Source organism: Ostrea edulis, chromosome 1 (assembly GCF_947568905.1).
Source record: "Ostrea edulis chromosome 1, xbOstEdul1.1, whole genome shotgun sequence".
Classification (NCBI taxonomy): Eukaryota; Metazoa; Mollusca; class Bivalvia; order Ostreida; family Ostreidae; genus Ostrea; species Ostrea edulis.
The window spans coordinates 47,809,084-47,832,847 of NC_079164.1; the positions used below are offsets into that span (position 1 = coordinate 47,809,084).

Below are 23,764 nucleotides of genomic sequence, written 5' to 3' on the forward strand. Positions count from 1 at the left end.
GTCATTCATTTTTCATGTGTGCGTTTCTTGTGACAAAACCTTTTTAGCTATCAAAGTGTTTACTAAGTGTGCCATTGGCTTTGGAGTTTGACCAACTTTTAAAAAAACCTCATTAAGGTCATATCTCCGGAACTATTTAAGCTGGGGCTTTCATATTTTGTATATCAGATTCTTTATCACAAGATCCTTTGATAAAATTATATTTGATACTATGACCTTGAAGATTCACTCCAGCTGCAAAACCTTTATTGGAACTTCAACTTGCTGATAACTTTTGAATGGTGAATAAGAGATCTTTCATTTTACTAAATCCAAGAGACCTTGAACAATTCCATATGACCAATCACTTCATGTTGAATTCTTGAGTCGGAGAGGATATTCTAAGATTTAAGAACTTGTGCCCAATTCTTTTGTTAAAACATCTGGAAAACAATATATGTTAAAATCAAATTTAGTTGATTAGTAGAAGAATACTCATGTGTTAATAAAATGTCCACACTTAATGCAGAGAGTTAATTACACATGGTCGTTGACTACACTCTTTTCTTTGTTATTCGCGATTTTTTTTAACTTCTTGAGATTTTACTGCTCACAGTTCTTCAAAGAGATAATAGTGCTCTTTTTGCCCAAAAATCACAAAAATGACAACTTTCCTAGAGCTTTCTAAAATTTTGTTGCATTATTGAAGGTATGAACTTTGCAATTTTGAAACATTTCTAAAGTTGAAAATTCTCGTTTAAATGCGAAAATTAAAACTTTCTGATGGCCCTTGCAAAAAAATATTGAGCCTCCAACAATAATGTTCAGACGCATGACCACTGACACGGAACAGTGCTGCCCTCCAGTGAGAAAAAGCGAAAATAGGTAGATCCAGTACTTTGACATACTATGCGAGAATAACGAGATACAACTCACACGCGAATTAAAATTTATGTGTGGATCAGTATGACTGTAACCAAGAGCTATGAGAAACACATGCAGGTCTTTAAAAGAAAGTGTTATGTTTATTTTAACACGTCACACGTTTGTTCAACAATAGGGATATGGAATGGTTTCCGTTAGGGGGATGATTTATAATATAAAAAGTAAGTGTGGATCCCTTAAGGGGTATTTAAATAAGTTTCTACATAACAGATTAGCTGTCATTCTAAATCACGTGAGATAAAATGTCCAAGTAAGCATGAAGAAACCTTTGAATTCGGGATGATCTTCAGAGCGTAGCTGAGAGCACACTGATGTGTTCAATGTTATAAATTGATTTTATCCTTTTATTGATACATGATTTTTAAAAAATACTTGATTAGAATATGAAAATGATTTGTAGTGTGGACCCTTATAACTTTTATCTCCGATAATATACTGCTTTTGAAAACAAGAGGCCCACAAGTCTATTTGGTCATCTGAATACTAGTGAAAAAGTATCGACACTACTCCCAAGGGTGATGAAATCTAGAAAAAAATTCCTGTTCTGAACATCTAAGCTAATTACATTCTAATGTTCAGCAACAGTATAAAAAAGAGATGCTCTTAAAACTTCACTGCCCTCGAAAGTGCATACACTGATGAAAGGCTTTAAATAATAGCGGTGTATCAACATTGAAACATGAAAAGATATGACTAATTTGGACCCATCCTAAAGCCATAACCCTGGGTTTTAAAATTCACAATTTTTTGTACATCCTTTTCTGCTATTCCTAAGTATGCATTTAGATTTTATACAGTAACAGCCAACTCACATATAAATAGTATATACTAAGTTTGGCCCACCTTGGGGTCAGGACCCTTATACTCTGGGGATCATCAAATTTACAATTTTGGTAAAGGACTGCCTGCTCTATCCATTTAGTTTCAATTTAGTATCAGTAGCACTTAAGAAGATGTTATTTAAATGTTTTACACAAAAAGCACTATATACCAAGTTTGGCCACACCCTGGGATCAGAACCCCTACCCCAAGGATCATGAAATGTACAATTTTGGTAGAGACTTTCCTGCTCTACATCACTATGCATTTAGTGTTTCTTACATGTGTGCAGTTCTTTAGATGAAGATTTTTTGAAAATTGGTCAATATTGGGTAGTTTTTGCCCCGCCCCTAAGGCCCCAGGGGTGCAGGAATCCTGAAATTTACAATTTATGGTCTCCTTGTTTCAAATATATTTCAAACCAAATTTGAAAAGAATTGGAATGATAGTTATCAAGAGGAAGTTAAAAATGTCTATTGTTCACCATTTTTAATAACTGACCATTTTGGCCCCACCCTGGTACCAAAAACCCCTACCCCTGGGATCATCGAATTTACAATTTTGGTAAAGTACTACCTGTTCTTTCTAAATATCTACCTATACTTTCAATTTAGTATCAATAGCACTAAAGAAAATGTTATTTAAGTGTTTTACACATTTAGGTTTTCTTACACTTGTGCGGTTCTTGAGAATATTTTTGAAAATTGGTCATTTTGTGCAGTCTTTCGCCCACCCCTAATGCCCCCAGGGGTGCTGGAGTCCTGAAATTTACAATTTATGTCCCCCTTGTCCTAAATATGCATCATACTAAATTTGAAAAGAATTGGACAAGCAGTTATCAAGAAGTTAAAAATTTTCAATTGTTAACGCACGACGGACGGCACACAACGCACGACGACAACCAATTGCAATAAGTCACCTGATTAACAATCTAGCTGTGTCGTAGCTATGCATTTGCCTTTACTCAAGGTTCATCATTTTACAAAAAGAGAAGATTTTCCCTATACAGTATAATCTGTCTAAACAGGCTGTGTGTGGTTCCAAAGAAATTGGCCGGTTTACACAGAGTCCGGAGTGCAGAATGTTGACAAGTATGAGAGTTGCTTCCCTTGTATTCACTATCTATGCATACGTGTGTAATGATTGCTAACGTTTTATTTAAAGGTATACACGCGACGGAAAAGGCGATTTTTTTTTCTAAAACAAAAAGATAAGATGAACAAAGAAACGTGTTGTTTAGTTTAAAATAACACTTTCCACAAATTTACGAATAATTAATCATTGTAATAACAAAGTAATTAGACGTTTTCTGCAATTATTGAATTACTGCCTTTTCATGAATATGAATGAAGGAAGTGCGTATTTAAGCTCAACGTGCATGTCCGCGGGAAATCAGATGGAAGAAGAGGTATGTGCTATTTGTTTACTTTATCGACTTTGAAAAGAGGGTCATTTGAATATTTATCTTTACGTAGGACATTGTTAACACTGGCAGCTTTAATAGATAACCATCTTATAAAAATAAGACGATTGCCATCTTAGATCTCGACTAGTACGATGTTTTGAACTACAAACATAGTCATGTGTACTTTGCTTCACGAAACATATGGTGCACCGAAGGGGAAACATAAACTCCTTGCTGAATATAGAATTAGATCTATTTTGTAACGAATACTGTTAGAGTCAATTTACACTTTAAAAAACCAATAATGCATGTTGGTTTTGACAAATTGATGAAACACATTCTCATAAAATACTACCCCCTTTCAAAAAACAATGTAAACCATGCATGTACTATTCACACATACAATGTAGGCCTATAGAATATAATATTGTCGTGATATTAGAGCTTTATAGACGTACAATGCATTGTAATTTAATTGTCTCTCTTACATGTATTTTTTCTTCTTCCAAAGCTGGTGCTATATTTATTATATTCCCCATTTTTACAATTAATAAATTCCAGTAAGGTGTATAAATTTATATTATATAGATCTAAATATATAATTAAGAATACTTCAGAAGTTTCATTGGTATTCACAAGAATTCCACGTTGTAAATAAATGTAAAAGTCCATTAAGACCAAGTGTATGTCCTAGAACAAAATTAGATGGGAGAGCAACTCAACCTCAAGCCCAATAAGGGGGGGGGGGGCAAAAGGCACAAAGCCCCACCATAGGCCCACACAGTGGAGATGTGGTACTTCTTGCTCATTATGAGAGATAAAGGGACTGAGTACATATAAAAGACAAAGTAATTTTTTCAATGAAATTGATGTATGCAAAATGCTTTTCATATAATTAAAACATAAATCATTGACTTTAATAATTATATGTTGCAGGCACACATGGAAATAACAGATGAGGAAAGGAAAGAATTGCTAATACAGCTAACATTTCTTCCAAAACATTGATTATGCAGCAGGTCTGACAAGGAGGATTTAATCCTCATCCCTATGATCAAACACAGTTGGATGCCAGCTGTTTAGATCTCCCTAAACAGATAGAGGGCCAAATGGGTGCCAGTCTCAGTACCCTGCAAGTTTAACATGCTGAATATATCTTTACAAATGCACTGGCTAACTTAAATTTGATATAACAGTCAGCTTGTTCGACAACTACAAAGGTACTATCAGATACTATATTGACTGTAGAATTTCTACTTCTAGTCCTTCATGAGCTCGTGCTTCAAATGTATGCTTTGCCACAGGATGAAGATTACAACAAGGGTATGTTGTACATTAGAAGTTTTATCCTCTTGAGATCATGGGTGCCTTGGTGTTGGATTGAGGCGGTTCATTCAAAGGTGTGTGTGGGCAATACAAGATAATACCCAGACCAGTATACTGGATATATTCCATCAATACTTTAGAATTTTGTTTTCTATGCTGAGAAAATAATGAAAACAGAATTTCATATTCAATGACTTTCTTTTTTATTTTCATGTAAATGGGAGACTATTAAAATTGCCATATGACTCCAAATATTACTGCACCTTTGAAAAAATGTAAAAACAAAATATGTTTGTGAAACACTAGTGGTAATAAAGAACAAGTAAAGTAAAACAAGGTCAAAAACTTTGGTACCAAATCAAAATGATAAAGTTTTAGTCAAATTCCAAGGTCAAAGATCATGGTAATAATTGAAATGTCTTTCCAAAAAGAATTTATATACCAAATTCCTTAAAAGTACTCCCAAGGTCACAATGTTGGTACCAAAAAAGGGTCTTGCGGTCACCTGAATACTAGTGAAAAAGTATCACTACTTCCATGGGCTAGGAAAACTAGAAAAACTTTCCTCTTCTGAATATCTAAGCTAAATTCTAATGTTCAGCAACAGTATAAAACAAGATGTGTTTTTAAAACTTCACCGCCTTCAAATGTGCAAACACTGATGAAAGGCTTTAAATAATAGGTGTATTAACATTAGAACATCAAAAGATATCACGAATTTGGACTCATCATAATCAATCAATTATAACCCTGGGTTTTGATTGAAATTCACCATTTTTTGCACATCATTTTCTGCTATTCCTAAGTATACATTTAGATGTTATACAGTATTAGCAAACTTGCACATTAATACTATATACTAAGTTTGGCCCCACCCTGGGATCAAAACCCCTACTCTGGGGATCATCAAATTTACAATTTTGGTAAAAGACTACTTGCTCTATCCATTTAGTTTCAATTTTGTATCAATAGCACTAAAGATGTTATTTATGTGTCAAACATTGGATATTTGATCTCGCCCCTAAAATAATTTGTCAGATTATAAGTAATAAGATCAATAGATATTCTACTTGGAGAAAACATTTATTTTCAACACATGGCAATTGGATGCTTTGATGTCTTCTACTGTTATATGAAAACTATGTATTGAATTACAAGAAATATGCCCAGTCTATAAAGTAATATCAATGATGTGTTTAAAACTTTGGTAGCAGAAAAATATTACTACAGTCTACCTACAGCAAAATAAACCTAAAATTCACATGAAAAATAAGACTTACCTTTGTCACTAATCGACTAATATTTGCACTTTCAGTTGACATCTGCCTGTCTCCATGAGCCATAAAGGATGGCATCTGTGCCTTGATACCTAGTTCCTCCAAGTAATCCAAGGAGTCTCTGAAACCACGGTCCACCACAAATACATCATCCTCGCAAACCCATCCCTGTATGTCATCGATATTTCTTTTCAAAATGTGGTTGAGTATGGAGGCATCATTGTTTTTTGCAATATAAGGGCCTAATACAGAAACAAAGTAGCCTGTCGATGACACAATGACCATAGGTTTCACAAGTGGCCTGCCTTTGTGGAGACTGTAGGATTGACGTTGAAATTTAAAATTACCACTTTTGTTGATGTAGATGTACGTCCCATCCAATATAAGTATGGCTTGCTGAGTTGTGTCATCACCAAAAAGTGTCTGGGCAAGGGGTCGCGTATGCTTATTGATTATCTCCTCTCGCGTTATGTGACCAAATCCAAGGTTTTCTGTGACAAAACCTCCAGTCATCAATATATTGCGGACAGCTCGCACACTTCTTTGTATACTGGATTTGGAAATATTAAACAATGTGGACAAAATCTTGTTTGACTCCCCTCCTCTCAATTTTAGCAAAAAGATTGCAAGGCTGGTTCTGGTAGTTCTAGCAGGAGTTATTTTGATTTTCCCCTCGATAAACAGCATCATGTCATTGAAAGAAGCTTTTGATATCCCCAGGAGATCTACATATTCAGTGTCTGTAAGATTTTCACTGTCAAAATCTAGCCTTGCTTTCTCACTTCGTATAATCTCAGTTCTTAAGAACTTGATCAGCTCAGTTATTGAAGTTTTATTGAACTTTGTTGTTCTCGCTGTTGGGTTCAAACTTTCAATGTCTCTCTGCAGGTGTTTTGGGCAGCAACGAGCTCCAGCAGGAATTATGACTTCTTTGGTGATAAAGATTCGATGACGAAATCCCACTGGAACCACAACTAGCTTTGGTCCTGGCCTTTTGCAGATGCAACATGCAGCATGTCCTCTTGATGTGCAAGGAAAAGGAAGAGTTACTGATGGTGGACTGAACTGAGGTGTTAAAGTTGTAGATGATGTTGATGGTGCGGATTCACCTTGACAATCTGTCGTGCTCGCCATGATATGACCTTTGCGTTTTATGTGACGTGCACACATGCACCTACATCTGTTGCATAGGAAGTCATCGTCACCTGGTGTTCTCCCAGATAGTTTGGAGATAACGACTCTGTATTTTCTTGCAATGCTGTATCTGTCTTTCTGTCGTACCACGCGTGGACAATTACAACAGTTGTAAGATTTCTTACCAGGCATCTGAAATGTCAAATAAAATCTGTTTCATTTTACATATTTTTTCTCTATGTTACTTTACAGGAGGGGGGGGGGTTGTTTCCACCCCACCCCCCTTTTTCTTATAGCAAGTATGACCTATAAAAGTAAAAAATTTAAAAACCCTCAAAATCCTAGAGCTTTGGAAGGCTTTGCCCACTGAACTCCCACCAGGGCTTTGCTTTAAACTAACTAAAGGCCTTAATGATTAATGTTAATTGAATTAATTGTTCAAACTACCCTTTTCCATCAATTAGATTTAAAAATATATCCACCTACTCAGGAAAGAGATGTTTCATATATTTAATTTGTTCTTGAAAATTATTGATTAATATTCTGTCCATATTTCCTTTCAGGTACTCAAATGCATGCATTAATTATTTGCATTTTTGTAATTTTCTTTGAAATTATAATTATAGTTACCAAAGAAAAAAAAAAACAAGAAGACAAAACTGCAGATTTTTTGTTTTACATGTTACAACACACTATATAATTATACAGTATCATATTGCACAATTATTTTGTTAAATACATTTTTTTCAGCAGGGGGATCTGTCCGTGTGATTCATACAGATTTATCGCCCTTTATGGTGATTACATAGTCTTTCAATAAAGAATATTTTACATAGTTGTCATGTAATATTTTTTTTTAATGTACAAGATATTATTATAAACCTTTTTATACACCAAAAGTTGATTTTAGTCAATGTGTTATACATGCGGATATATAAAATTTGATTTTACATTTTACTAACTCGTAACGATAAATTCATGTGAAGTATATTAACAAATTGCGTCATAGATTAGGATCCGCGGCAGAAGTTATAAAGAAATTAAAAAAAAATTGAGCATGACATATTTTGGAAGTTTGTAACTCAGAGTAGTGTAGTATTAAAGTGACAGTAATGTACAAAAACATTCTCGGAGTGTATTACGTTCGACATGCTGCATAATGTCGCTGATTTTGGTTAGGGAGATCGTATATATAGGCCTATATTTTAAGATAGTAAATTCAATAGGAACGCAGTGCATTTAATGATGTAATCATTCTAAATTAGAAAAATTATATTTATTCTTAGCGATATGATAGGCTCTGTATATTACTTCTACTAACAAATGTAAGGCTAATACATAGATGTGGGAAAAATATTTATCAACTTAACCCAGAATATTAAATGAACTATAAACATCTCCTTCACCTGACAGTGTAAATGTAAGACATTTTGAATAGTCTCATTATTTAGTATAATCTATCAATGAACTTACCTTGAAAGTGGATTGCGGATTGCACCGTGTTAATCAGTTGCTGTGAAATGCATCGCTGTTTCTATAGACGCGACGACGCCGATGACCAGACGACAGTTTTAGCGCTTACCGCTAATTCTTAATTAATTTAATTTCGATATAGCGGGTTCCTGACGGCATTTTTTTTTCACTCAAAACTATTTTCAAATGTTTGAATTTTCATATTCTAATTTAATATTTTGCCGTCGATAACCCGATATTAAATAAATTTGAGCTCAAGGTTGACTAAATCGGCGATTTTCCCGGAAATATATAGTCTTTTGTTGATTTTAGCACTTAGTGTACTATTACCAGCATCCGGTCATGTTTAAGCCCCCCATCGTTGAACGGTATCTGTCCTATACAGAAGAAATAAACACTCAGATTTATTACAAATCAGTGTTTATTTTTTCCACATTCGCTAGGCCATAAACAGCCAATGCCGGGTCGAATCCTTTAGAAGTCTTACTTTTGATTGATTTCCATGCAATGCAGAGCAAAACACCGGTAGTAATGGCAGCTAGTACAGAGACGAGTACACCGGCCCCAATGAGGCGGAAATTCCAATTAGCGTCTGAACAATGGAAAAATGTAAGAAATTCAATCTTTAATCGTTGGCTATAATAATCCGTGTTTATAATGATATGATAGACAAGTACCGTTTTCATAGCTTCGTCTCAAAGTATGTGCTTTAAATGAGTCCTCATTTCCCTTGTATATGCGCGTGATGTCTTTGCAATCGTAACTCACAGATCCTGAAAAAGACTTTATACGTGTTAGATGTATTGACTTTTTGCATGCCTTTCTCTTCATTATATCCAACTAACTTATATTAAGCCACTTTCATAATTGTTTAAAGACAAGAACCAGTCAAGCATTAATACACCGTAACTATGTGCCGTGTTACAACGCATTTTGAAAAATTACGCACTTTGAAAAAAATTGTCAAAGTGCGTTAAATTTAGGACCAAGTCAACGTACTTTGAAAAAATTATTTCAAAGTGCGTTGATATCGACCATAATGACGCACTTTGTAAAAAACAGTTTTGTACGGCTCGGTCGATTTTCTTGATCGATAATTACTGGCATAATCAAGTTATTCGCTCCGCGAAGCGAATTTAGTTTGACATGCTTGGTTTATGCGTGTTAACTATTGACTTTTTATAATCATGCTATTTACTCCGTTTATAAAAGCAAAAATCATTCATTCACATTTACGGAATAAATGCTATAATTAAGTACGTAGAATACACGCTAATTCGCTCCGCGGAACGAATAACATGATTATACCATTGTAAGGGCCAGGCTCTGCGAGAGACCTACAATTATATGTTGGTAAACTTTTCTCGAGTACCAAGATATTTCGTGCCGAGCGAAGCAAGGGACCAAATCGAGTGGTCGGTTACATGTAAAAAGCTCTAAAAAGCGTGTGTTGTCTTGTTAAATGTACAAGTATATAGTGTCGACTTTAAATAAAATTCTCTTCACTTTTACTTTATTTTAATGGCGAGACAAAAGTTTAACAATATACTTAATACATGTTTCACACGAGAAATGAAAACTCTTTGTGGTCTCTATTTGATTTATTATAACCCTTCCATATTTTTTATCCTTTCATAAAGATCATCAGCATTTATCTTGATTTGTGCCATTTTGTATTGGCTGGGGTTGATAATTAGTGCCCTCAAGGGTAGTTTACCTGTATTCAACAGCCAGGTGAGGGTGCACAGTAGTTTTCAAGTAATGTTAGGTTTTTCGTACACATTCAGGATATCTTTATCCATGTTTCAAGAGTGACTGTCATGTCTTTGCAAATAGATTTAAGGTGGCTCACTACACCCAAAAATAGTTTCTCAAATAAGTACGAATTGATTTAATTATAAAAGATATGATGATATACAATAAGTATATATGTTAAAAAGGCAAAATATACAATTTTGGATAAAAACATGATTTTCAAAAAAAAATATTTCATCACATATGAATGAAAGACTCTGGGGGATTTGAACTCGTGATCTGCGGTTCACCAGCCCAATGCTTTTTTTTTTTTTTTTTTTATCTTTTATTTCAATGCTTTAACCACTGAACTACGATGATAGACAAACAAATCGATCGATACAAATAATTTCACAAAACATTTAAATCACCATCTTGTGACGTGGTGTCATACAGAGTATAAGCTTTATGGCCACTTGCATACGTCAAGGTTAAATCTGGATCAGAGTAATCCAGACTTAAGCTTAGCTCAAATTTTCTGATTCACTTGCAAACTACTGACACTCAGGTGAGATCAGCTCAGTATATACTCTAGTTCTGAACCAAGCAGTAGGTAGGTTTAAACTAAGGTTTGACAAAGAATGGATGAATATTTTGAAAGAATTGATATGGTGAATTATGTGGAAAGGCTCATAAGAAAAGAACAGGTAATAAGAGATAGACAGAATCCATTTTTGTTTTTTATTCTGAAGAAGATTTCATTGACAGATTTAGATTGAGTAAAGAATGTGTAATGTCCATATTACAAGAAATAACAGAAAAACTGGAACCAAAGCAAAAGAAAGTGTGTGCAATTTCTCCTCTCAATCAATTATTGGTTGCATTAAGATTTTATGCAACGGGAAGTTTTTGAGAGTTTCGGGAGATTTGTCTGGTGTACATGAGAGCACTGCTTCACGAATCGTTACGAAAGTATCAAGGGCACTTGCATCTCTTTATAAAAATTATGTTACATTTCCAACCGGAAACAAGCTTTCAGAAACACAGAGAAATTTTATGCAGCAGAGTGGAATTCCTGGGATCATATTCCGATTCAATCCCCAGGAGGAGACAGTGCCGAATTATTTCGGAACACAAAAGGTTATTTTTCAATTAATGTTCAAGCCATATGTGACCATGAATTGATGCTTACCAATCTTGTTGCTAGATGGCCTGGGAGTACCCACGATAGTAGAATATTTCAAAATAGCAACATTTGTGCACGGTTGGAAAGAAGAGAAATTCAGGGAATTATAATAGGGGATAATGGATACCCACTCAGACCATACTTGATTACTCCATTACTCACATGTAGAAACAGGGAGGAAAGGCGTTTCAATTTTGCACTATGTAATGCTCGAGTGAAAATAGAGAATGTATTCGGAATATGGAAAAGAAGATTTCTATGTCTACGACAGCAGCTCCGACTTAAGTTATCAACAAGTTTACTGGTTATTACAGCGTGCTCTGTGTTATACAACATTTCAAGGAAAGCTGCTGTCCCTGTCCCTGAAACAAATGATGACAATCCAGATGATGTTCCAGTTCCCGTGTTACCAAACCAAAATCAAGGAGGACAAGCTCTGAGGTCCATTCTCATAAGACATTTTCAGTAATAATGTATGTAAATGGAATTATATAGTTTACTTCATTTTCTCATATACAAATTCAAAATAAACTGGACAAAATTCATAATAAATTGGATGATTTAATTACACATTTTTTATACAAATGGTTGCCAAACACCAGCAGAATTATTGTTTACATCATTGCATGCAGCAGCATTTGCATTATTATTTGATCTGCTTTGCATCATTTCATTTTCAAGTTTCTGTTTCTTCAATATCAAAATGCTTTCCTTCAATTTCAAATTTTTCATTTTTTGTTCATGTTCCTTTTCGGCCATTTCAAGAAGTCTTGATTTTACTGTGGCTTGACTTCCTGGCATAGGCTTTTTACCTTTTCTTACAGAAGTAGCAGTGTGTGTGGCAGTGCTGGAGGTTGACGTGGACAAATATGTTCTTGAATGGGATGATTGTGAGGAATCCTTCTGCAAGTTTGCATCATCACTTTCCTGTGGCACTTGTTCCTGAAATAAAACAAAATACAATTATAAAAAGTAAAATTGGCTTTTCTTTAGCTATAAGTAGCTACGTAGGTAGAAATAGTCTTTGGACTTGACCTGATTTTCCAATCAATGAGACAGTTTGTAGAAAAAGAAAATTATACACAAAAATTATTATTATTTGTGATTATTTCTCATACATTGTGAAAATTTACCTGACTATCATCATCAGAGTCCTCCTCATTTTCTTTCTCTAGTTCATCCCCATGGAAACTTGCATCATCATCAAATGCGTTCTCGAGGCTGTTTATTTGTTGAGGAATCATTTCACTGATTGCGTTAGAAATATTATCAGTATTTTTCTCCATGGGTCCTCCGCCAGTCTTCTGTCTCTACGCTCTTTTGCCACATCAGCCTTTGCACGGGCTTTCAAATTCTTCCATAAGGATTTTAATTGCGTTATACTTCTTGTATTTACACCATGCCTTGCATTGAATGCATTCTCAATATTTTCCCATTCCTTTTTCTTCTTACAAATCATTCTCCCATCATTTTGTTTACTTTCAATGACAGATTTTTTTTCACTCACTAATTCAAGTAGCACAGCCTTTTCCAATTCTGTGAAATTTGGTGCCTTCTTTGCAGCCATATTCAAAATGAATTCTGGTTTAAACTACACTCATGAAAGAAATAGCTGAGTGAGAGGTAAGCAACCCAACAACAGCTCACCTGAGTACAACTTAAGTTAGGATTAAGCCAAGTTTACCTGATCCTTCGATCAATCATTAAACCTAGGTTACCTGAGCTAACTGTGTGCAAGTGGCCAATATATGTGTAGTGTGCTACCTTAGCTAAGAACTTACTAAAACTTTTGTTTTGGACATTTTCGGGCATGATAGAAAATACTTCCATGCGTTTCCTAGATATCATTTAGCTTCATGGTTGGATAAGCGCCCCTTTGTATTTCTAATTATTAGACCAATAACAGTGGCGGATTTAAGGGGGAGGGCGCAGCCGTCCCCCCCCCCCCCCCTCAAATTTAAGGTAAAATGTATTATACGATATGAGAAGCAATAATTTCTTCCACTCCCGGAGAAATAAATGACAAAATCTTTTGATTTCTTGAATTACTTTGATGGGATAACTTAATTTTTTTCCAAAAACCCCTAATATTTGCGTCATTTTATTAATTTCACCTTATAAAAAATGATAGAAAATAGTACAAATGACTAAATAGGAGACATATTTCACGCCCTTTAAAATCCAGGAGCTTCGCCCCCTGGGCCCCCACCAGGGCTTCGCCCTGGACCCACTGGGGGCCTAAAGGCGCCCCCAGACCCCCTGCCTCATAAAGTGGCGTCCCCCGTAACCGCAATTTCTGGATCCACCCCAGTTACCAGACTTGGTATGGAGCATTGAATATTAAAACAAAAACACAACACAAAAATTTGGGTGGCTTGGGAGACCAAGAGACACAAGAGAAAGACATGCTCTAGTTAAGATATATACTCTCTCTCTCTTCTTCCATTTTGGTACATTACCGCTCTTGGAGTAAACTCTTACCGGCGCATGAGGTGCAAAGACGATTGTACAGGTGCAGCTTAAAAACAACAGATTTACAGTGCAGTTAAAAACGACCGGTAGGTTTAATGTCTGATGGTGGTGTTCTGTATCTGGAACTTGAAGCTGTCCACAGATGTTGCACAGACTGCTTCGGATGGTAAAGCATTCCAGATACGTATTCCATCAGGGAAGAAAGATTTCTGGTATATTAGAGTCCTTGCATACGGTACGATGAAACTGATGTTGTTGCCTCTCAGCGAGTTGGTCGGTACCAGGATAGGTGATGATGGTATGTCTATCAACTGGTTGACTACCCTGTACATCATCACTGCCTTAGCTTGAGCTCTGCGCTCCTGTAAGGATGTCCAATTTAGATGGGCCAGCATGGCGGAAACACTCCTAGTTGTCCGGTAATCAAAATTTACCATGCGGGCAGCTCTCCGTTGCACCATCTCCAGTTTCTGGATGTTGTCGGCAGTGTAAGGGTCCCATATTACGCTGGCGTACTCTGTGACTGGCCGGACCAGGGTTGTATAGCAGAGTGCCTTGGTGTTACGTGGACACTGCTGTATGTTCCTCCGCAAAAAGGCAAGGGTGTTATTTGCCTTTTTTGCAACCTGATCAATATGGTGGTTCCACTTCAGGCTCTTGTGTATATGGACCCCAATATATTTCGCTGAATCCACTACTTCGAGGGTATGGCCATGGATATGGTATTGGTGGCTTATGATCTTCCTCTTGTTGGTAATGTTCAGGATCTGGCACTTCTTGGGGTGTAATTCCATGAGCCAGTCAGCCTCCCACTTTTGTAAACTGATCAGATCCTCCTGAAGCTGGATGGCATCAGCGAGACATCTGATGTGTCTGTACAGAGCACAATCGTCAGCAAATAGTCGGACCGTTGAACCCTCTGATACTGCCTCCGGTAGGTCATTTATGAACAGCAGAAAGAGCAACGGGCCAAGGACACTCCCCTGGGACACGCCCGACTGGACTGGTGCATCACTGTAAGTTACCCCTTCCAGGAGTACCTGCTGTGTTCGCTCACCCAGGAAGTCCTCTATCCACTGACTAATGTTGTGATGGATGCCGTAGTACTTGATCTTGTAGAGAAGGTGTCTGCGTGGAACTTTATCGAAGGCCTTCGAAAAGTCCAGCAGTATTAGATATGTCTTGTTCCGGTTGTCGATGTTCATAGCAAGGTCTTGAATTGTAAATATGAGCTGGCTTTCACAAGATCTTCGTTTGCGGAAGTCATGCTGAGCGTCATGGAGGATGTTGTGTGTATCTAGATGTCGCATGATGCTACTGCATACTATGTGTTCCAGCATCTTACAGGTTACTGAGGTGAGGCTCACTGGGCGATAATTCTCTGCTTTACTCTTCTCCCCTTTTTTGAAGATCGGTACCACATTGGTTGTCTTCCATTCCTTTGGTAATGTTCCCTGATCTAATGATGCTTGGAAGAAGAGTTGCAGCATGAGCGCTATTTGTTTAGTCGTCTCCTTCAGTAGTCGACATGATATCTTGTCTGGTCCAGTTGCTTTGTGTATTTGTAGGTTGGTCAAGATCTTGTAAACCCCCTCTACTCCTACACTAATGACAGGCATGTCTTTGTGTGGACTTGGTCCCTTGTCTGGTATTGTGTCCTCTCGTTCATCCTTGTTAAATACAGAGGAGAACTGAGAGTTTAGAATATCTGCCTTCTTACTGCTCTCAGACTGTGTCATCCCCTTGCTGTCCTTTAGGGGTGTTACTCCAGCACTGTCGGTTCGTAGGCTCTTAACAAAACTCCAGAATCTTTTTGGATTTGATGACGAGTCTGGGCTGATGATGTTGGTAACGTAAGAGTTGTACGCTGTTCTGCAAGTTCTTCGTGACAGCTCTTTGAGATGTTTATGACGCTTGATGTCTTTAGCATTCCCTGTTCTTCGTGCCTTCCGAAAGCTTTTCTTTTTCCTCCTCGATACTCTCTTCACTTCTTGTGTTATCCACGGCTGTGAGAATCTAGTGGATGTCAATTTAGATGGTACGTGCTGTTCTTGTATGGCCAGTAGTCGCTCTTTGATGAAAGTCCACATAGTTTCGATAGGGCTTGTGGTGTAAAATGTCGAGCAGAATTCTGTGGTTAGTGCCTCACTGTCCTTCTGTATGGCATCCTTGTTGGCTTTATTCCATAGGAAGATTTTGCGGGCAACTGGCTTATTCCTTCGTGCGGACACACTGGCTGCGATCTGCACAATATCGTGATCTGCAATACCAGGGGCCCGGGAGCATTTATTCACCAAGGTTGGGCGGTTGATAAGGAATAGATCAAGGTTGGCGTTATGTCGAGTGGGAAATCCACCATTTGTTCGAAGCCACAGTGGTTTACACAATCCAGGAATTTCTGGTTTACTAGTACTGGATTGGAATTTCCTTCAATGCTCAGTGTGGTCCAGTTAATGTCCGGAAGGTTAAGGTCACCTCCTACCCAGAATGCTGCTTTCCGATATTTTGCTGTGATTGATTCTAGGGATGTGCACAAACGCTCCATATGGTCAGCCGATGAACTTGAGGGTCTGTAAAGCGCACCAATGATCAACCGGTTTCCCTTCTCCAAGGTAACTGAAGCATAGACCGATTCAGTACCGCTTTCTATGTTAATGCGTTCACTTATGATGTCAGTCTTCATAGCAATCAGAACTCCACCACCGACAGCGTCCCTTCTATCCTTCCTATATACGTTGTAGGATGAGGGGAAAATCTCGGAGCTATGTACGGACTCTGTCAGCCATGTTTCTGTTCCAATAATAATGTTGGGATTATAGGAATCAATGATGTTCAGTAGTTCCGGTTTTTTGTTTTTAATGCTCTGAAAGTTTATATTCAGGATGACAAATTTATTCCATGAGTGAGTGACGTTCGTTGTGTCACGGTTCTTGTAGCCTTTGGTGAGGAACTAGCTACGGGTGAACCAATTGAGTCATTTTCACTTTCTAAACTGCTAAATGAGATACCTCTCAGAGGTATCTGTTATGCCCCATCACTAACAATTCATGAAAATAGTATAGGATGTGTACTCACCATCTTGTGTTCGGGCTTCGGTCACAAAGTGATACATCCAGCAATCCATCATTTGAAACATATTTAAAAGACACAGGGACAGTTTTATATCACTCTATCAGCATATCTGATCCGTTTTTGTTGGTCACCCAAATAGTCTGTTTTCAATATAATTTTTCAGAAATGATATCTTGGAAACGCATGGAAGTATTTTCTATCATGCCCGAGAATGTCCAAAAGAATAGTTTTAGTAAGTTCTTAACTTAAATCCATTTGAAAAGATATGACAGACACACTTGAAACATGGATAAAGATATATTGAATGTGTACGAAAAACCTAATAATACTTGAAAACTACTCACTGTGCACCCTCACCTGGCTGTTGATTGTTGAATACAGGTAAACAACCCTTGAGGACACAAATTATCAAACCCAGCCGATTCGATATTGCACCAATCAAGATAAATGCTGATGATCTTGATTAAAGGATAAAAAATACGAAAGGGCTATAATAAATGAAATAGAGGCCATAAAGAGTTGTCATTTCTCGTGTGAAATATGTACTTAGTACATGTATATGTTATAAAACTTTCCTCTCGCCACTCGATTTGGTCCCTCGCTTCGCTCGGCACCAAATCTCCTGGTACTCGAGAAAAGTTTACCAAGATATACTTGTAGGTTTCTCGCAGAGCCAGGCCCTTTTACCAACATATAGTTATCATGAAGAATTTAAGGTAAACGTTATTCGATTTTTTCACTAACTACTGTAATATTCTGAATGTACATATCACAAAAAATAAAGATATTTGAGGATCATGAAACAGGTTAACTTACCGTGATCTCAATCTAAAACAGGGCAATCATATTTCATGAGAAACTTTGACAAGTCTTAGCCACATCTTGAAATACCCTAGGAGATGAAGCACAGAGACCAGGAAACCAGATGAGGAGGATCCCACATACCAAGGTATCAGCGAGTTTGTTTTAATTGAGAGTTTTTCACTCACACTGAGACGTCACTAGCTGTAGATGACGTATCACACATTTTGACCAACAAATGGCGCTCAAGACCGTACAAGTGAGGGTTCTTTATCGTTTTAACACCTACTGTAAGAGCGCTTGGCGAAGGAACAGTCACTACACATGTTAAATGGCGTAGATTTGATGCGGCGCACGGATCGAAAGTCAAACTTGGGAACTCTCGGATGCGAATCAACCACCCAAATCACTAGGCTACAACGGCCAGAAGTTGGTTATTCATAATACATATTCTAATGCGCCTTGCACCGTCCAGTGAAAAGGTGAAGATAATTAACAGTCATCAATCTCATAACTCCTATAAGGAATAAAAAATTAATGGCCGATTGCGTATCTCAGGTTTAAACCCCTGATCAATGATACCAGGTTTGAATCCAGGTTTACGCGTTGTACACAGGTGAGAACGGCGCATAATTATGGTAAATCATGAACCAGGTGTACAGGTCCCAGCTTCGTGTTCTCTTGGGGAATGATGGTGGATTGTTTGGATGCAGTGGACAGATTTGATCTTGTAGAAAGATAGAAGAGAACAAATTGTTAGAAAAATACTTGTTATTATAATGATACAGATTTTATGAATAGATTTCGACCAGCAAATAGGTTGTTTTGTCTATTCTAGTCGATATTGATGGTGATTTGGGCGATGTAATTCTGCGCAATTCATCGGTCTCTCCATTTAATCAACTTCTAATAACTTTGATATATTATGCAACTATCTTTTATCGGTAAACGGAAATGTACTGTGTCGAAAATCATTAAGAAAGTTTTATCAAATTCAGACGTAATTTTTTCCCATTCTGAGTTTTTCTTTAAAACAATTTTGCCATCGTTTTGTTTGTTCTCAATGACATCCTTCCTGAAATCAATTACTTCCAATTAAACGGAATTTTCCAACGCAGTAAACTTTGGAGACTTTTTTCAACATCCTTCTATTTGTGCAGTCGAAAATTTGGATCAGGTAAGCCTAGTTTAGTTTTGAAGCGCGCAACAGAATTGCTACTCCGGTAACTCCGACTTCCCCGGCATTTAAACCCGGCTTAAATGATTCGTGGATCAACAGCTAAGCTGTAATTATGTGAACTACATATACGCTACCGGCCATAAAAGTTTTGCAAACATGGACCCCTAGACATACCAGAGGTGGGATCGGGTGCTTAGGAGGAGTAAGCACCTCCTTTCGACCGGTCACAACCGCCGTGAGCCCTATACCTCGATCGGGTAAACGGAATAATCCGCAGTCAAAATCAGTGTGTAAAGATTAGTCTAACAATTGGCATGAAACACGTCAGAGAGCATTTGATCCAACATATATCATAATAAAAGGTTTTCATCTGATAAACATTACCAAAATAAGTAATAAATATTTTCATGATAATTGCATCACTATGAATATTATTAATGCCAATAGTAAAGGTTAGGGCGCTAGACCTTCAACCGGGAGGTCATGGGTTCGATTCTAGAGACCGGTGCCACGTCAAACCCAAGACATTCAACATAGGTAGTGACTGTTACTTCCCCAAGTGCTCGGCATTAGAAACGAATGTTACAAGGCTTTCGAATAAGAACCTAAAAATGGAGGTCCCATGTCAAAGTGGGCGTTGGCATGGTGATTAATAATCACTGCTACGACCTTAAGCGCCCCCATAAGTCAAAATTGGTGGCACTTCACCTGCAATTGGCGACCGCTCTATATGAGTGAGAATTCTCCAACAAAATGTACGGAACCCCCCCCCCCAAAAAAAAACCCAACAACAACAACAAAAACAACCAGGTATCAGGTTTGCTTTGAAAGTACGTATTATGATTTTTTTTTTTATCCAATACGTTCATCAAATATCAGTATCATTATATGATAATGTACTACATGTATCTAGAAAATTAAATCAATAATGATGCTTACTTTTATATATAAATAAGACCAGTTGCAATAAAACAGTTTGCTTAAGTATTAACTATTCGTCTCTTGTGAACTTCATGCATGCATTCATAACAATATAGGACAGAAATTCCATGTCTTTACCTTGAACTTCAAACCACAAAAACGAATTGAAAAGGGAAGTCGGCGATGTGTCTAACTCAATGGCTTTCATCTGGAACCCCGTCATGTTCACATAATCTTCGAATTTTCCAGGAAATATAATATATCTGTCATATCCATATGCGTACCTGCATCTCCAGGGCAAGTTTGGTAATTCTACTCTAAACTCTGATAATTAAAAGTTAAAAATTAAAGTGTTAAGAATATGTCGAGTTGGTTTACTGAACAAATATAAGAAAGGTAGGGAATAATGCGGAAAGTTTGATATCATTTGGATGAAATAGTGAAGATTACGAACAATGATCAATCTTGTAATTTCTACAAAGGATACAAAATTAAGAGTAGGGCAAACACGGACCCTTGGATACACCAGAGTTGGGATCAGGTGCTTAAAAGATGTAAGCATCCTCTGTTGACCGGTCACACTGAATATTATCTTCATGGGATACATGTTATTTCCCCTGTCCAGTTCCAGAACGGAATCTAGGTGACGCGACATTATAAGGTCTGAAGAAGTTTCTTCCAGTTTGGATCACATTTTGAATTCAGGCTCTGAGACCATAACTTGATAATAAATTCAAATAATCCATAAAATAGTAATATCATAGACCAATCAAATTGATCCTGATTTTATTTTAGTTTTTATTTTAGATATGATGCAAATCATCGAATTACACTTGCATGATTTTAACAAGCCAAGGATATACATACAAACTCAAATCTTATTTTATGGTCATGGAGCCTGCGGGTAAAATACAATCGCGTCAAAAATAGGAAATTGTACAGGTGTTGTGCTATTACTCGGTTGATATATCCTGCATCAGAGTGATGCCACCATATAGTCTAAATTAGTAATTTACACAGGCTTCTTTCCTCTAAGTTGGTTCAAGTCCCATTTGAGAATTCTTCACCCGTGTAGAAACGTCACCAGTTTTAACTTACGCATGGCGCTCAAGTACAGTGAATTTTTTTTTAAAAATCGTGTCAACGTTTTTTTTAAATGTACTTTCAAATATCAAAAACATATAATTTATTTGGACCAAAATATTCGAAACGTCTCAATAAGTAAATCCACAGTCTTGTCTGCTTTTTATAATGATTCCTTGCAAACAATGACGGAGGAAATGGCATTGGAATTTCATTTCGGCGTGTTTGTATATTTTCCTTCTCTTCCTGTTGCATTCAACCGATGATAGTACACCATCACTAAAACCACCTAGTTTGAATTTTATAACATATTATACAAAAGGTCACATTCTCGCCATATCCGGGTCTCGCGCGATTTTGAATATACTACCAATTCAGACGCACATTGTTTATAACGACAGCGTGTGCGTGAGAAAATGCAGGAAAGGAAGCTGCAGGGCTGACTCCCTTTCTGACACCCAGGAAAACCACCAGACTCGCTACTTGGAACATCAGAACAATGTATGAAGCAGGAAGAACAACACAAGTAGCAAAGGGGATGAAGCACTACAACATTTGTCTCCTAGGACTGAGTGAGACGAGGTGGCTACAGATAGGACAGTTGAGGCTGACCACCGGAGAAAACTGTTGTATTCAGGACACACCACGGAGGGAGCCCCCCCCCCCAAAGGTGAAGGCCTGATGCTATCCCTGGAGGCAACCTGTCAACTCCCGGATAATAACAGCTAAGTTCAGCACCAAGAAAAGCAAGGTTATATTGAACAACATCCAGTGTTATGCCCCCACCAATGACACTGATGACAAAAAGAAAGACGCCTTTTACCAGCAACTACAGACATTCTTGGATAAAGCAGGGAAGAAAGATATGACAATATTTACATAATATAGTTTTTAGGGCTAAACATATTCCGAGAAAAACTAATAAATTAGCGGATAGTCTTTCTCGGTTGCAGGTGGAGGAGTTCCTCAGACTAGCTCCCAATGCGCATAAAAAGCCATCAACGATACCAGCAGAACTGCTGCCAGCGAACTTCTTCTGGGTAACATTAGACAACTTACTACAGCGGCACTAGCTGCATCTACACTGGCTACATATATTAGAGCCTGACATGTTTTCACAGCATTTTGTAGTAAATAGAAAATTTATGAGCAAATACCCATAATTTCCACATTAGCTGCACTATTCGTGTCACATTTATTTACTGAATCATTTTCTCCATAGATTATTTCTACTTATTTATCTGCTTTGGGCTACGTCCATAAGATACATGGCTACCTAGACCCTACGCAATTCTTTTTTATTCAAAAGTTAGTCGTGGGAGCTTAAAGACTTGGCAACTCATTTGATATACGTCTGCCGATTACACCCCCCCCCCCAATTTTGAACAAAATATTTTCTATAAGGTCTTCTGTTGAAGGGGACATATTTAGGCAAACGATGTTTCAGGCGCTGTTTGTTTTTGCATTCTCAGTCTTTGTGAGAATTGGAGAATTAGTTGGGTCACCATTGGATGTGATTCAGCTTTCTGATGTTGATCTTACTGGTCAGAATGGTGTTATATCATATACCTAGTAGTGTATCAGCCCTGATACACCTATCTTGGCTAGGGTGAGACAGCTGCAAGTAGGTAGGGCTGTCTCGCCCTAAGGGCCGAGATATCTCTGTCTCGGCCCGTTGTCAAGGGGCTGTCTCGCCCTCAAATTTCAAATGGCTATTTCTTCTTTAATCTTTTGAAATCTAACATAACTACATGAAAAAATGATGTTAGACACAATTTTTTTCAAATACAATACTTTCTTCCACGACAAAATTTAAATTTAAGCAGAAAAATTAAATAAAAACGTTTTCAAAAACGGCGCTAAATTGTAGCGAGTATCTAAGCAAAGGGGGGTAACCCAAGTAACAATTGTTTATTTAGAACAATAACACGTTTAACTTCATTTAAAAGCAATCAACGTTCTAGGCGACAGAAAACAGTAGGAGGATTATGGAGGGTGATACTGAAGCATTTTCAGAAATCCCCGGTCCTAATGGAGATGAAATGTTAATTTACAGCAATTTTGATGTAGAAAACTGTTTTAAAACGATTTCTGAAATCTAAAATCCCGAGGACTTGGCAATAAAACGAGAAAAGTAGAACCATTATCTTCCGACGTATTTCAACGACTTATAGATGCTAAACAGATGGGAAACGGTAAAAAAAAAAAACTTACTTCAGTATAAGGTAACATTCCTTAAGCAAAGAAATAGCAGCATCAGATCTGTAAACATTCCCGTTCATACGATGACGCCACGTAAACAAAGTTCTACAACTCTTACAAATTATATGAAATATTGAAAACGGGCGAGTTTGGTAAATCCGAAAAAATAAATAAAAATCAGCAATGGAATAAAGCTACAAAACCCAGACTTTAGCATGTTTCACAATGTCAATAGTACTGGAAACGTAACCATTAAAGTAAACTCTCTGAAGGAATGAAATAGTCAAATATCGTTGTACAGTATACCATGTATTTATGTTTGGGTCAATGACCCCCCCCCCCCCCAATTTAAAAAAAAATGTTTATCAACTTGTTGTGTTTTAGGTATATGATATAAACAATATCACACTCTAATGTTGATCTCGGACCTGGGATTGCCCCTCGAGTGATCTCGGGCGAGGTATTACAAAAATACAAACATAATGCATCCGGCAGATAAAAATTTATCAGTTTCTCCCATGGGCAGTGTAAGTTTTCTGCGATTAAAGCAGTTTTGAAATATCTGAGTGTTAGAGGAAACAGATCTGATCCATTTTTATGACGGTTTCTGGGGATCCATTGTTGCGTTCCGATGTTGACAAAACTTTGCGAAAATGTCTACTCGCTTGTGAATTGGATACTACTAGATATAAAGGGCATGGTTTTAGGATAGGAACAGCAACACTGCAGCAGAAGCGGGCCTATCAGATGCTCAG

The 23,764-nt window shown here is 37.3% G+C and overlaps 1 protein-coding gene across 1 annotated transcript in view; it reads right to left on the reverse strand.

Annotated features, from left to right (window-relative positions):
- Positions 1-23,764, reverse strand: part of LOC125652173 (uncharacterized) — a 41,668-nt gene that overhangs the window by 13,230 nt on the left and 4,674 nt on the right. The window contains exons 4-6 of the mRNA XM_048881174.2: positions 19,863-20,048; positions 9,036-9,131; positions 8,846-8,950 (exon numbers count right to left, since the gene is read on the reverse strand). Coding sequence (XP_048737131.2) covers positions 8,846-8,950; positions 9,036-9,131; positions 19,863-20,048 — 387 coding nt within the window. The remainder of the gene's footprint in view (positions 1-8,845; positions 8,951-9,035; positions 9,132-19,862; positions 20,049-23,764) is intronic.